Source organism: Sinohyriopsis cumingii, unplaced genomic scaffold (assembly GCF_028554795.1).
Source record: "Sinohyriopsis cumingii isolate HCF-2022 unplaced genomic scaffold, ASM2855479v2 utg000127l, whole genome shotgun sequence".
Taxonomy (NCBI): domain Eukaryota; kingdom Metazoa; phylum Mollusca; class Bivalvia; order Unionida; family Unionidae; genus Sinohyriopsis; species Sinohyriopsis cumingii.
In genome coordinates this window covers 151,881-169,087 of record NW_028315871.1, presented here as the reverse complement: position 1 = coordinate 169,087, position 17,207 = coordinate 151,881, and the positions used below count along the sequence as shown (strand labels likewise).

At 34.0% G+C, this 17,207-nt stretch overlaps 1 protein-coding gene across 1 annotated transcript in view; it reads left to right on the top strand.

The window, feature by feature from the left end:
* LOC149774829 (nephrin-like) overlaps positions 1 to 15,793 on the top strand; it is a 107,065-nt gene extending 91,272 nt beyond the window's left edge. The window contains exons 9-12 of the mRNA XM_089944707.1: positions 1,950 to 2,056; positions 3,709 to 3,745; positions 4,090 to 4,184; positions 6,803 to 15,793. Of these exons, the coding sequence (XP_089800833.1) occupies positions 1,950 to 2,056; positions 3,709 to 3,745; positions 4,090 to 4,184; positions 6,803 to 6,840 (277 nt within the window). The 3' untranslated portion in view covers positions 6,841 to 15,793. The remainder of the gene's footprint in view (positions 1 to 1,949; positions 2,057 to 3,708; positions 3,746 to 4,089; positions 4,185 to 6,802) is intronic.
* Positions 15,794 to 17,207: the final 1,414 nt, after the last annotated feature.

Genomic DNA, 17,207 nt, shown 5'->3' with positions numbered 1-17,207 from the left:
TAAATTTAGGCCACACAGGGGACAGGACACAAATCTGATGTAAATGGTTAAATTTAGGCCACACAGGGGACAGGACACAAATCTGATGTAAATGGTTAAATTTAGACCTCACAGGGGACAGGGCACAAATCTGATGTAAATGGTTAAATTTAGACCACACAGGGGACAGGGCACAAATCTGATGTAAATGGTTAAATTTAGACCACACAGGGGACAGGACACAAATCTGATGTAAATGGTTAAATTTAGGCCACACAGGGGACAGGACACAAATCTGATATAAATGGTTAAATTTAGGCCACACAGGGGGCAGGACACAAATCTGATGTAAATGATTAAATTTAGGCCACACAGGGAACAGGACACAAATCTGATGTAAATGGTTAAATTTAGACCACACAGGGGACAGGACACAAATCTGATGTAAATGATTAAATTTAGACCACACAAGGGACAGGACACAAATCTGATGTAAATGGTTAAATTTAGGCCACACAAGGGACAGGACACAAATCTGATGTAAATGGTTAAATTTAGACCACACAGGGGACAGGACACAAATCTGATGTAAATGGTTAAATTTAAGCCACACAAGGGACAGGACACAAATCTGATATAAATGGTTAAATTTAGGCCACACAGGGGACAGGACACAAATCTGATGTAAATGGTTAAATTTAGGCCACACAGGGGACAGGACACAAATCTGATGTAAATGGTTAAATTTAGACCACACAGGGGACAGGACACAAATCTGATATAAATGATTAAATTTAGACCACACAGGGGACAGGACAAAATCTGATGTAAATGATTAAATTTAGGCCACACAAGGGACAGGACACAAATCTGATGTAAATGGTTAAATTTAGGCCACACAGGGAACAGGACACAAATCTGATGTAAATGGTTAAATTTAGACCACACAGGGGACAGGACACAAATCTGATGTAAATGATTAAATTTAGACCACACAAGGGACAGGACACAAATCTGATGTAAATGGTTAAATTTAGGCCACACAAGGGACAGGACACAAATCTGATGTAAATGGTTAAATTTAGACCACACAGGGGACAGGACACAAATCTGATGTAAATGGTTAAATTTAGGCCACACAAGGGACAGGACACAAATCTGATATAAATGGTTAAATTTAGGCCACACAGGGGACAGGACACAAATCTGATGTAAATGGTTAAATTTAGGCCACACAGGGGACAGGACACAAATCTGATGTAAATGGTTAAATTTAGACCACACAGGGGACAGGACACAAATCTGATATAAATGATTAAATTTAGACCACACAGGGGACAGGACAAAATCTGATGTAAATGATTAAATTTAGGCCACACAAGGGACAGGACACAAATCTGATGTAAATGGTTAAATTTAGGCCACACAGGGGACAGGACACAAATCTGATGTAAATGGTTAAATTTGGGCCACACAAGGGTCAGGACACAAATCTGATACAAATGATTAAATTTAGACCACAAAGGGGATAGGACACAAATCTGATGTAAATGGTTAAATTTAGACCACACAGGGGACAGGACACAAATCTGATGTAAATGATTAAATTTAGACCACACAGGGGACAGGGCACAAATCTGATGTAAATGGTTAAATTTAGGCCACACAGGGGACAGGACAAACCAGTTGTAGAAATGACAAAATATCAATACAGTAAGAAAGTGATAACATTACAATCTGTAAAGGGGTATATTTATTTATTTATTTGAAATCTATCATAAAACATATCCATACAATTCTGATTCAAATATATAACTTGTGGATTGCTTGTGTATTAAAGCACTTGCACCAAAACTACTTAGTGTCATAAAATGTTCTTAGTCAAAGCTAAAAACATCTGTTTAATTTTATACATCAAAATACATTTGATTTATCAAGACACTCTTTTATTCCATATCAATCATGGGTAGAAGTCAAATAAAAGCCAATTCTGTCAAACAAGATGCAGCAAGTGGAAAAGTGTATGAAGGACTCCATAACAGAGAAACTGAAGCAAGCCAATACCTAGAACTTAATGGTAAATTAACTTTTGTTTCTTGCAATATATTTTATAAGTCTACAGTGTCATTTTAACTTGTATGTTTTAAATTATATCTTAATAAGATGGCTGTATAAAGTTAATAATTATGTTATGTCCATATATTCAGTATGTACCAAATTTATTTTAGTGTGTATGCTTTCATTCTCATAGATACTAGAAATTAACCTGTGCCAAAGAATTCTAGTTCTTCGCCCCTTATGTCACATGACCAATGCCTAGGTCGTGACAGTAAGAATTTTAATTTTAGGAAATATTCAGGGACCAAATTAATCTTTCATTGCTAGTAATGCTTGGGATCATTTACGATTTAATAGTGGGTATAAAATGGAACATCTTATCTAACATGAACAAGATGAATTTGAAAATGGTGATTACATAAAGTGATGACATAGGGTTTTGTACTTTATTAATTTAGTTAAATCAACAGTTAGACGAAACCTGGGAAATGGAGACAAGATATTGGATTAATTACTTGTCGGATAAATAATCCCATATGTGGTCTTATGTTATTATTGTGCATTTGCTGTTAAAGCTCCCAAGTGGTTATTACTTCAGCTTGAAGGGAAAAAAACCCTGATATCTTGGAAGGGAATATAAACCCCTTATATCATGTTGGAAGGGAATAGAAACCCAAGTAGCATGTTGGAAGGGAATAGAAACCCCATATATCATGTTGGAAGGGAATAGAAACCCCAGGTAGCATGTTGGAAGGGAATTTAGGGGGAAAAATCCCCTGATAGCATGTTGGAAGGGAATAGAAACCCCATATATTATGTTGGAAGGGAATAGAAACCCCAGATAGCATGTTGGAAGGGAATAGAAACCCCATATATCATGTTGGAACAGAATAGAAACCCCAGATAGCATGTTGGAAGGGAATAGAAACCCCAGGTAGCATGTTGGAAGGGAATTTAAGGAGGAAAAATAAAACTTATATCATGTTGGAAGGGAATAGAAACCCCTTATATCATGTTGGAAGGGAATAGAAACCCCAGATAGCATGTTGGAAGGGAATAGAAACCCCATATATCATGTTGGAATGGAATAGAAACCCCAGATAGCATGTTGGAAGGGAATTTAAGGGGGGAAAAAAACCCTGATAGCATGTTGGAAGGGAATAGAAACCCCATATATCATGTTGGCAGGGAATAGAAACTCCAGGTAGCATGTTGGAAGGGAATTTAAGGAGGAAAAAAAAACTGATATCATGTTGGAAGGGAATAGAAACCTCATATATTATGTTGGAAGGGAACAGAAAGGAATAGAAACCATAGATGTCATGTTGGAATGGAATAGAAACCCCTGATATCATGTTGGAAGGGAACAGAAACCCCATATATCATGTTGGAAGGGTATAGAAACCCCAGATATCGTGTTGGAAGGGAATAGAAACCCCATATGTCACGTTGGAAGGGAATAGAAACCCCAATATATGGTACATAAACATGATGTGAATATGGAATAAATCATCATAAATTGATATTTCCATGTATTTATTAATTTTCTTCTACCTGTATTATTTACAAATTAAATAAATCAAATTTTTGATCAAGAAATCAATATTCTGATTTGTATAGTATTTTAATTATTTTATGATGCTGTATCTTGCACTTTTCATTTTTCACCAGATATTGCATTGGAAGAGAACAGAAATGCCAATTTAAGGTACAGGTGCTTGATAAGAATATTGAATAAAATGTAATAGTGATATTTACAATTATTTAATTTTAATCCACTAAGTGTATTACTGAATATATAAATCAAGTATTCAAATTAGAAATCAACAAATCAATTTTGTTTCATTTCATTTAATATTTTCCTAAAGCCAGTACATTTACATAGGCCACTGGAATATAATCACTGACATTAGGAAGTAATCAGTTGCTAAACCATTTTTTAACAAAATGAAGTAAACTTTACATACAAAAAGACATTTGAGAAATTCTTTTTAACCGTTCATTTTCAGCAGTGTTAATATATCTAGTAATTATTCCAATTTCTAATTTAAGGCCTCCAGAAAATGATTCCTATGAAAAGTTGCAACCCTATGCAAATAATGACATGCAGATGTATAGCTCACTGAAGATTCCCAAAACATCCAAAGGTAACTTCATGAGAAATTTATTTCATTTTCTTGAACTGTACTTACTCAGAAATTAAAATGAGTAGATCCAAATCATGTAAGATAATTAATATTATTTATAGGCTTTTTGACCAATACAAGGAAATCCCTGTCAAGGGGTTACATTATTTGTCTCCACACAAGGTTCTGCTAAGGGGGGAATATAACCCTGTGACTGGGATTTCCTTGACTCAGTACAAACATCAACATAGATTATATTTCATACCCATTTATTTTCTTTTAAATTAAAGCAGCCATGCACATTTTCAACATAGTTCAAATCACAGTATTCATCAGGAACTATTTTTGCCACTCAATCTGTATAATGGTTGTCTGGTTTTGCACTCTTATCAAAGTCTGAATAAGAATCTAGGTGTATATACTGCTGTTAGAAAAAATGCAAGAAAAAAATCCAACTTATACTGGTTACATGTTACAAGTATAGCATCATGAGCATCTCAAGCCATGTGTGTTTATTTTGTAAACAAGCACTAATATGATTATGTTAATGAGGGCAGAGGAGTGCCACGTTGACAAAAGTTTTATGTATGAGGAAATAGAAACATAAAATCACTTCATAATACTGTATTATCACATATAATTTATGGATGTCAGGTGAAAATAACAATAGGAAATTAATATCTTGTATACAGATAACTTTTAAATTTCTTCAGTTCAAATTCGCACAAAAGTTATTTTGTAGGCAATGGTAATGTAAAATACACACCTAAGCCTAACGAAGTTGTAATGACTGTGAGGGGAGTTAAATGCATGATATTCTAGGATATATTTTGTCCTGGAAAGTGGCATGTGTTGTTCTTACTGGTACAGTGATTCGCAACATGGAAATCTGCATGTGGAATAGTGTGTAGACTGATGAATGAATCACTCTGATTGGTAAGTGCAGGAATTTTCATTTGTTTACAATGTTTGATTGATCTGGGACTGGTTGGAAGTGTTTGACAAAGTTTGAAGAGTTAGATACTTTTAGCTACATTTAATGATGCTAACCTGAAAATTTACTACATTACAGATATGATAAAATTCAACATGATGTGTGTGATTTCCAGCAGAATACCCACTAATTAAACTATATATATTTTGTATGGTGTGTTATCAGAGGTGGAGAGACCTTAAGTTGCTTTATGATTTAATTTCTTTTTGTTATATATCTGGTCTTGTTTGTTGTTTGATTTTATAGCAACTCTGTCAGAGACAACATAGGAAAACGATGTTTTTTCATTTTAAAAGTAGTTCCTAGCTCATGGAGACCATGACTGAGACGACCTGTCTGAGACAACCAGACAGAGATAAGAAATGTAAGGTTAGCAAAACAGCGAGAATGATTTCTCTGTCACATGGGTGAGTTCATGGAGTCCTATATAGTTGTCTCCAGTTGGCTTGGAATACATAGTGTTTGATTGCATTCGACATCATTTTGCTCATTTACAGTATTCAGATATATCGCGTGCAGGAGGTATTTGTGTCATGCTTTGTCAATCCGCCCAGTTGTCATTGCTCTACGCTTTCTGTTTCCCTTAAAAATTAAACAGGTTACTAAACTTGATCTCAATGCATTAGGTTTTGGGTTGATATATCAGCTTACATGGCAGTGTCTAAATTTATACACATCTGTTTCGCTAACTGTTTAAAGTTGACATGTTTTTAATTGGAATATCAGTAAACAGTGGATGTCATTCCAACACTGTCCACATTGGTCTGATGAATATATACTTCCAATACCTATTATTAATGTGTATTCAGTCATGTAAGTGTAGAGTTATAAATGGCTAGTGAGTTTAAAGAGATATTTGATTATATTCCACATCAGCATAGATGGCTGAAGTTTGCAATTCAGTCTTTCTGTAATCATTGAAAACTATATTTCTGAAGCTTATATTGTATTCATGAACTTCAAATTCATATTAAGTTCATTAATGGAATAAATATTTAGATTTGGTCAAGTAGACTAGACAGAAATTTTGACATTAATTTACTTAGAGTCCGTGTGTGTGTGTGTGTAATTTGGATTTTAACTTAGTTTTAATGGGTTTTTCAGTCATATCGCTACGATGTTGGCAGTGTGACAGTTTATAGTGATGTTTAGCACTGGGGCATCATGCCGCAGATATGTAGCATGATGTCCCACCCAGTCACATTATCCTGACACTTGGCCAACCAGTCCTAACACTAACCTCTTAATGCTAAGCGCCAAGCAAGGCAGCTGTGTGTACCATTTTTGTAAGTCTTTGGTATGACTCGGCCAGGGATCAAACCCACGACCTCCCGCATCCAAGGCAGATGCTCTAACCACTAGGCCACCAGAGTAGTTTACTTAGAGACAAGTTTGATATTAGCCTCATTTCTCTTTCAAACTAAAAAATGATGAAATGTATGTGCACAAATCTTGATAACATTTTTACCACTAGTTTATTTTGCTTAATGATATATATTATCAAAGCATATTTCATTCATGTGTAACACCTTGTATATATTCATTTTTGTTTGATATAAATTTTATCTTTCTAAAAATTATTTATTCAGATGCATGCAAAGATATTTATAGTCATTTATTAATATACTTTTTCTATTACTTACAGATTCTGATGAAAAATATGAAAATACATGGATAAAATGAAATGACACAACTAATGAGTACCATTAAAATTGAATGGAGAATTTCAGAAGCTATTGTCTCAAGTTTATAGCCTAATTAACATCACTGGAATATACATTTGTAGAAAGATATGAATTTGTTATTGCATGTATACAGGTAATGTTGAAAAAGAACATAATAGATTTTCATTGACAATGCTATTGCAATATTTGAGATCTTTTAAATTTTGTGTTTTTGCCACATTGTTCATATGTTGTTAAACCTTTTCTCACATGGATTATTGCAGAAGGAAAATATTTTTAAAATTTTTATTTTTAAAATCTTTTTTGTAAATAGTAGCATTAAGATTACTCACATTTATTCACTTTTATAATTCTGACACATCATTACATTCCTAAAAAAACAGGATAATTGGCCTAATAAACAGATCACTGGTATAATAACCAGGTCATTGACATAATAACTAGAACCAGAAATAAAGTAAAACCAACAATATAATTAAAAGCCAGTGTGTTATTTATTTCTGTAAGATACAAATAGAAAATTCAAAATACACAGTTTTGTCAACTAAATTTCCAGTTAATCCTAAATGTCCTGACACAAGTCCAAATTATAGAATGCTATGAATGAATTCCAATAGTTTCCAGTCCAAAATGTCTTTGAGCTATAAAAGTCCAAATTATAGAATGCTCTGAATGAATTCCAATAGTTTCCAGTCCAAAATGTATTTGAGCTATAAAAAGTCCAAATTATAGAATGCTCTGAATGAATTCCAATAGTTTCCAGTCCAAAATGTCTTTGAGCTATAAAAGTCCAAATTATAGAATGCTCTGAATGAATTCCAATAGTTTCCAGTCCAAAATGTCTTTGAGCTATAAAAATCCAAATTATAGAATGCTCTGAATGAATTCCAATAGTTTCCAAATTATAGAATGCTCTGAATGAATTCCAATAGTTTCCAGTCCAAAATGTCTTTGAGCTATAAAAGTCCAAATTATAGAATGCTCTGAATGAATTCCAATAGTTTCCAGTCCAAAATGTCTTTGAGCTATAAAAATCCAAATTATAGAATGCTCTGAATGAATTCCAATAGTTTCCAAATTATAGAAAGCTCTGAATGAATTCCAGTAGTTTCCAAATTATAGAATGCTCTGAATGAATTCCAGTAGTTTCCAGTCCAAAATGTCTTTGAGCTATAAAAGTCCAAATTATAGAATGCTCTGAATGAATTCCAATAGTTTCCAGTCCAAAATGTCTTTGAGCTATAAAAGTCCAAATTATAGAATGCTCTGAATGAATTCCAATAGTTTCCAGTCCAATATGTCTTTGAGCTATAAAAATCCAAATTATAGAATGCTCTGAATGAATTCCAATAGTTTCCAGTCCAAGATGTATTTGAGCTATAAAAGTCCAAATTATAAAATGCTCTGAATAGATTCCAATAGTTTCCAGTCCAAAATGTCTTTGAGCTATAAAAGTCCAAATTATAGAATGCTCTGAATGAATTCCAATAGTTTCCAGTCCAAAATGTCTTTGAGCTATAAAAAGTCCAAATTATAGAATGCTCTGAATGAATTCCAATAGTTTCCAGTCCAAAATGTCTTTGAGCTATAAAAAGTCCAAATTATAGAATGCTCTGAATGAATTCCAATAGTTTCCAGTCCAAAATATCTTTGAGCTATAAAAAATCTAAAGTAATGCATTAATCCAAAGGTCAATGAGTGCTTTAGTAACTCAGTGAATAAATTAAATACATAAATAATTTCACTTTGATCATTTTTTATTTCAACAGCATAACTATAAAGTCTAGTCACAAACATTCCCTGAGACTGATCTAAAACAGGAATTTAATTATGTTTCTATCAGCTTCCTATTTATACACACTTGACCTAGGACATAAAATAAAGTGAAACATTCCAGAGAAAATTCCAGTTTAATTGTAAACATGATTGAACCTAGAATGTTCCAAATTCAAATGCTATGTAAACATTATATTTACAACTTACACTCATGGACAAAAGTGAGCTATGTAAACATGCTGTTTGCATTATTTAAAATACAACTTAAAAAATAATGCATTGTCTAATATCAAGGAAGGACATCAAGGAAAGACAAGCATGGTCTAATATCAAGGAAGGACATGCATGGTCTGATATCAAGGAAGACATGCATGGTCCAATATCAAGGAAGGACATCAAGGAAAGACATGCATGGTCTAATATCAAGGAAGGACATCAAGGAAGGACATGCATGGTCTAATATCAAGGAAAGACATGCATGGTCTAATATCAAGGAAGGACATCAAGGAAAGACAAGCATGGTCTAATATCAAGGAAGGACATGCATGGTCTGATATCAAGGAAGACATGCATGGTCCAATATCAAGGAAGGACATCAAGGAAAGACATGCATGGTCTAATATCAAGGAAGGACATCAAGGAAGGACATGCATGGTCTAATATCAAGGAAAGACATGCATGGTCTAATATCAAGGAAGGACATCAAGGAAAGACATGCATGGTCTAATATCAAGGAAGGATATCAAGGAAAGACATGCATTGTCTGATATCAAGGAAGGACATCAAGGAAAGACATGCATGGTCTAATATCAAGGAAGGACATCAAGGAAAGACATACATGGTCAAATATCAAGGAAAAACATCAAGGAAAGACATGCATTGTCTAATATAAAGGAATCGACATCAAGGAAAGACATGCATGGTCTAATATCAAGGAAGGACATCAAGGAAGGACATGCATGGTCTACTATCAAGGATGGATATCAAGGAAGGACATCAAGGAAAGACATGCATTGTCTAATATCAAGGAAGGATATCAAGGAAAGACATGCATGGTCTAATATCAAGGAAGGACATCAAGGAAGGACATGCATGGTCTAATATCAAGGAAAAACATCAAGGAAAGACATGCATTGTCTAATATCAAGGAAGGACATCAAGGAAGGACATGCATGGTCTAATATCAAGGAAGAACATCAAGGAAGGACATGCATGGTCTAATATCAAGGAAAAACATCAAGGAAAGACATGCATTGTCTAATATCAAGGAAGGACATCAAGGAAAGACATGCATGGTCTAATATCAAGGAAGGACATCAAGGAAATACATGTATGGTCTAATATCAAGGAAAGACATGCATGGTCTAATATCAAGGAAGGATATCAAGGAAAGACATGCATGGTCTAATATCAAGGAAGGACATCAAGGAAGGACATGCATGGTCTAATATCAAGGAAAAACATCAAGGAAAGACATGCATTGTCTAATATCAAGGAAGGACATCAAGGAAAGACATGCATGGTCTAATATCAAGGAAGGACATCAAGGAAGGACATGCATGGTCTAATATCAAGGAAAAACATCAAGGAAAGACATGCATTGTCTAATATCAAGGAAGGACATCAAGGAAAGACATGCATGGTCTAATATCAAGGAAGGACATCAAGGAAGGACATGCATGGTCTAATATCAAGGAAGGACATCAAGGAAGGACATGCATGGTCTAATATCAAGGAAAGACATGCATGGTCTAATATCAAGGAAGGACATCAAGGAAAGACATGCATGGTCTAATATCAAGGAAGCACATCAAGGAAAGACATGCATTGTCTGATATCAAGGAAAGACATGCATGGTCTAATATCAAGGAAGGACATCAAGGAAATACATGTATGGTCTAATATCAAGGAAAGACATGCATGGTCTAATATCAAGGAAGGATATCAAGGAAAGACATGCATGGTCTAATATCAAGGAAGGACATCAAGGAAGGACATGCATGGTCTAATATCAAGGAAAAACATCAAGGAAAGACATGCATTGTCTAATATCAAGGAAAGACATCAAGGAAAGACATGCATGGTCTAATATCAAGGAAGGACATCAAGGAAGGACATGCATGGTCTACTATCAAGGATGGATATCAAGGAAGGACATCAAGGAAAGACATGCATGGTCTAATATCAAAGAAGGACATGCACTAAGTTGAACTTTAAAGCCTAATGAAGGACGTACTATTTCAGATAAAAATACTCCTGTCATACCCTTTCCATCTTAGTTACAGATAAAATCATAATACAAAGAACTATAAAGCAAATAAACCGTTTTTAATCATTTATTAAAACTACACGATTTACTGACATACAAAATCCAGTACAGATAATCCATTAAACAGTTGATCTTCAATAATATTGTCATACCAATGCATAACTGTGTTACCTAGTGGATAGAAATTGAAATATTTTGCTGCTGTTGTATTAGATCTGAAAATTTTAAGATTTTATATATTATTTTTGTAATATTTTCTTTAAAATAAAAAGAGATATTTTGTAATGTTGTAATAATACAATACTTATGAAATGTGTGTGTATATATATATATATATATATATATATATATATATATATATATATATATATATATATATATATTCCAAGTTAGTGTGAGTGGATATGATATTGTTTCTAATCTACTAATATTGAAAAAGTATAATGTGGTTTGCAATGCATCACAGTGCGAGTTTTCTTGGCATTACTCATGTACTTGAACCAGGGTGGCAAAGTGGTCTGAGGCACTTGCCTTTACAGATCACAGATATTTTTACCTCTGTCTGCATGGGTCTGAGCCTCATCTCAGCCATTGTGGGTATTTAAGAAAGCTTGCCAGTAGCTTCACTTTGGTTGGTGATTGGTTGTTCCCAGGTTCTTCCTTCACCAAACAATATTCTCTGCTATTTATCATATGCTGACAAAACGCACTCAACCAAATCAACCAAGCCTGTGCATGCTTCATTTCACAATTCTGATAAACCCATTGGGTGACATTACAATATGTACACTAGAATCAGGGCATGAAATCAGATAAAATGTTCCACAAAGCTGTCTACATTGATTCATCAAATTTCATTCACAAATAGTCAGGCCATGGCATGTACTGAAATAATGGCTGTCCTAGATTAAATTATAATTAATACCAGAAAGGGGATTATTTGGGTGATAGGGTTTGGAATTAGGGGATGGGATGTTTATTTAACATTAATTCTGAAAGGGCATCCAAATTATAAAAGCCTATCAGCACTGATGCATAGCATATCTACAGGTTCTAAAGCACTGCCAGGTGAAATTTCAGCGCATTGGTACCATGGTAAAAGACCCTTGACAGAAACTTTGTACCTGCTTTTAGCACATTGGTACCATGGTAAAAGACCCATGGCAGGTACTTGTAACTGCTTTTAGCACATTAGTACCATGGCAAAAGACCCTTGACAGATACTTTGTACCTGCTTTTAGCACATTAGTACCATGGCAAAAGACCCTTGACAGATACTTTGTACCTGCTTTTAGCACATTGGTACCATGTTAAAAGACCCTTGACAGATACTTTGTACCTGCTTTTAGCACATTGGTACCATGTTAAAAGGCCCATGACAGATAATTTGTCCCTGCTTTTAGCACATTGGTACCATGTTAAAAGACCCTTGACAGATACTTTGTACCTGCTTTTAGCACATTAGTACCATGGCAAAAGACCCTTGACAGATACTTTGTACCTACTTTTAGCACATTAGTACCATGGCAAAAGAACCTTGACAGATACTTTGTACCTGCTTTTAGCACATTGGTACCATGTTAAAAGACCCATGACAGATAATTTGTCCCTGCTTTTAGCACATTGGTACCATGTTAAAAGACCCGTGACAGATAATTTGTCCCTGCTTTTAGCACATTGGTACCATGTTAAAAGACCCTTGACAGATACTTTGTACCTGCTTTTAGCACATTAGTACCATGGCAAAAGACCCTTGACAGATACTTTGTACCTACTTTTAGCACATTAGTACCATGGCAAAAGAACCTTGACAGATACTTTGTACCTGCTTTTAGCACATTGGTACCATGTTAAAAGACCCGTGACAGATAATTTGTCCCTGCTTTTAGCACATTGGTACCATGTTAAAAGACCCGTGACAGATAATTTGTCCCTGCTTTTAGCACATTGGTACCATGTTAAAAGACCCTTGACAGATACTTTGTACCTGCTTTTAGCACATTAGTACCATGGCAAAAGACCCTTGACAGATACTTTGTACCTACTTTTAGCACATTAGTACCATGGCAAAAGACCCTTGACAGATACTTTGTCCCTGCTTTTAGCACATTGGTACCATGTTAAAAGACCCTTGACAGATACTTTGTCCCTGCTTTTAGCACATTGGTACAATGGTAAAAGACACTTGACAGATACTTTGTACCTGCTTTTAGCACATTGGTACCATGGCAAAAGACCCTTGACAGATACTTTGTACCTGCTTTTATTTTAGCACATTAGTACCATGGCAAAAGACCCTTGACAGATACTTTGTCCTTGCTTTTAGCACATTGGTACCATGTTAAAAGACCCTTGACAGATACTTTGTTCCTGCTTTTAGCACATTGGTACCATGTTAAAAGACCCTTGACAGATACTTTGTTCCTGCTTTTAGCACATTAGTACCATGTTAAAAGACCCTTGACAGATACTTTGTCCTTGCTTTTAGCACATTGGTGCCATGTTAAAAGACCCTTGACAGATACTTTGTTCCTGCTTTTAGCACATTGGTACCACTATAAAAGACCTTTGACAGATACTTTGTCCCTGCTTTTAGCACATTGATACAATGGTGCACTACCCTTGACAGATACTTTGTACCAGCTTTTAGCACATTGGTATCATGGTAAAAGACCCTTGACAAATACTTTGTACATGCTTAGCTGTTCATGTTTTATGAATGTGCAACTTAAAGTTCTGTTTGTTTTGTTTCAAACATAACCAATTTTCCAAGGTCAGTCTTTGTTAAGACTGCTATCTGTGCATTTAGTGTATTTGCCTTCCTACAATAATAAGCAAATCAGTTGCAAAGTGCTTTGAGGTAGTGATATATTAAAATTACTTTCTAGTGGCATTACATTTATAGCTGAACAGAGCTTATGTTCCCTTCACTCACCCCATTGTATACATATACAGTTAGAATGCCTTTCGATCTACTAAAGTCGTGAAGATAAACAGAGAAAGGCCTACAAATCATCTTGAACGAAGATATCTACATAAGGAGTGAGTTGAAAGCCAGATTTAATACCTTAGATGTTAAAATAAATCTCAGAGCTGACTATCTAACTGCTACTGGAATTCAGCTAAATGCAATGTCTTGATAAAATGCATCAGACTCTGTATAGGTTACTGTGCTCATATGGGCACTGAAGTACAAAAATATAAGCATTGACCTTTGACTTGACAACAAGATCATTTATGACTGGTTTTCAAACCTTTTCTTTACAAAATACCAGTAGTTTTGTGGTTAAATTAAAACCATTGTTATTTAGAAACAATTACATATTGGTGGAAGTGTTTTGGTGAATACACTCATATCAATAACCGTCTTGTGTTCTAGAATAGTCATACCAACAATGATTTCAGTATGTCCACTGTAGTACTATAAATTGTTAGGTTTTTAGGCTCTAATAAACTGTAACAAGAAAAGACTAAAGACAACAAGCTTTGTAAAATTTAACAAATAATTTATTTCCCTAGAAAACAAGGTAAAAAAGGAAAAAAGAACTTACGGTTTTAAGAATCAAATCCAAAAATAATTCAAGAATTAAACATTAGAAGTCCTAGTAATAATTTTCTTTAATGAATTAGAGTTTGAGTCCTGATGAAAATCCAAAATGTAAGGTGATGTATGTTATAGCCAGTGTATTACTGATCTGTCTACATTTCTTTGTTGTACCACGAAAAATAATATTCTGGTGATTGAATTCTGAATAAAAGTGCATTAAATGTTTTTGTCTAAAATTTCTGAATGAGCACTTAAATATTCTCCGGGGATATAATTAATCTCTAGAAACCATATAATTTAAAAAAAATTAAAATGTAACTCCAACTGGTCACAACAGAAAAAACCCACCTTGATATCTATGTTTAGAAGCCCAACTGAGGTTATTTCTTAAAACATTGGTATTAAACCTGACTACTGCGCAATTCTTGTAAAACCAGAATTTTGAAATAGAGGCTATTGCATGTGAAAACTAGTGTACATCTAGTACAGCCTCGATTCCACCCAAAAATCACACATTAAGAATAATTAAAAAAAAAGAAGTTGTTTACTCGAACTGTTGCTAAGTTTGAATCAAGGTCAGGAACTATGTCAGCATTAAGATACAAAGTTCTGTTTTTAGTGTGTTTACAAGAAAACAGTCGGGGCAAACTAATTTCTGGAAAATGTCAAATTCCAGTAAACAAATTACATTACTATAACATGTAATGGAATTAAAAAAGTAATTTTAAAACTAACAAATAAACAATTGAATTAAATCAATATACATAACAAAATGTTTAGATTAGGACAATATCATTCAGAGTCATCTTCATATTGCTATAGTATTTGAGTGAAAAATCCATATTGATATGATCATCCATTTACAAGGAGTCACTATATACAGAATTTCTAGATGACATTGAAGTCAGTCACACTGGGTTTGGATCATCCTCAGTTTAACATAATACCAGCAATACATTGGCAAAATAAAATATTTTAGTAAACTGTGATTTGGTTTCAGTATATTTTGAGAATATTGGCATTCAGTTGCCCTTGTAAGACAATCTTAAACAAATTTATGCTCATATTTTTCATCAACTAAACATCCATATTTGCCATTGCTTGTTTATGTAAGGTTTAGAGCATTAAAATACTTTTCTGGATTTGTTTATATCCAGAAAGACGCCAGCTGTAAATGAGTTTATTTTATTTGAATGTAGTTAAAATAAGTTATCAAATATGTATGATGTTATTTGGAAAGTCCTGTGTAATGCCATCAATCAGATTTTCAAAGTTCAGAAATACATGTCATTTACATTTACTGCACTGCAATAATTTAAGATTCAAGACTAAGGAATAAAATATATGTAAGATTCAAAATGCATCTTTTCTCATTCAGAACACCCGCATACACTCTGTGAAATTCTCAAAAGACATGCTGTTTCTCTCTGTGACATGCCTTATTTTTTCTCAGGATGTGCCCTCTTTTCATATTCTGGTAGCTGTGGCCAAACTGTACAATAGTTTAAAGGTTAGTCTTAAGTAAACAGACTAGAAAGCCAGTGTGATTAATTAACAATTAATCCTTATATCTTGTGAGAAGGACTGGCCCTTTGACATGTAAGCAACAGCAATTTATTGGCATATTAATGATACCCTAAATGTGCGGTCTCAAGCAACTATTTTCCCCACATTTTATACCCCACCTTATTTCCCTATTGTCAGCTCGTAAGGCATTTAACATTGTTTATTAAATAACATATGTAAGGGTATTCTGAATCAGCTTTTAAGGGCACATATTCTGATATTGTGATATTTTTTTAAATTCCTTTCAATCTAATTGTGGTCATTAATGTATGTATATTTGGTATAGTAAAGCCAAGTAGTTTACCCATGTAAAATTATTTCGTGGGAATGGAGATGCTACAGCATTCACGCTGATCATTCATCGACTGAAAATAACTGCTTACAATTTTATTTATGTGGTCTTTTTTGTTGCGTTTTTTTTTTTTTTTTTGTAAATTGTGGGGAAGAAAAAAATTCCATAAATTTACTTAATAGTTTTAAACTTAAAATTATATTTACTGAAGAATTATTTCATCAAAAAATATTCCAAAGTTGAAAGATAGAATATGGCTTATGTGGATTGCGCATATATATATATATATATATATATATATATATATATATATATATATATATCACTATTTATCACCGAGTACACTTTGTCCATAGTGTGTGTAGTTTCATACATTTTATATTATAACAAGTTAAAATAATCCTTGATGTGATTCTGATTGGTCCAAATAAGACCATGAAATTAATGTGTAGTATTCTCATTACTGATATGGTTGTGATTGTGGAATAACTTTTTTTTTACCCAGCCTTCAGGAATTCTTCGTTTTGATTGAAAATTTTTGGCCATCATTTTTTTATATTCAACTCACAAAAGGGATTGGGCTAATTTGGTCTCGTCTATTTCAATGTTGCCAATTTACCCCCACATAGATTTGTTATGTATAACATAACATGAAAAATGGCAAAACCCTCAAGACAAGAACAATAACAACAAGACTACGGGTATTGCTCAGATGATAGCGAGGGTGGGGGTGGGGATCGAGGGGCTATATATAGGTAGCATTTAATCCACCCTATATACAAGCTTGGTTTAAATGTGAACTTACTGAAGTAAATAAACTCACCTTTGTTCACAGAAGAATGTGGACATAAACCGGTCTCCCCAACTGAGAGAACTTTATCCGAGCACAGCATATTTATGCAGTAAATATGTGAT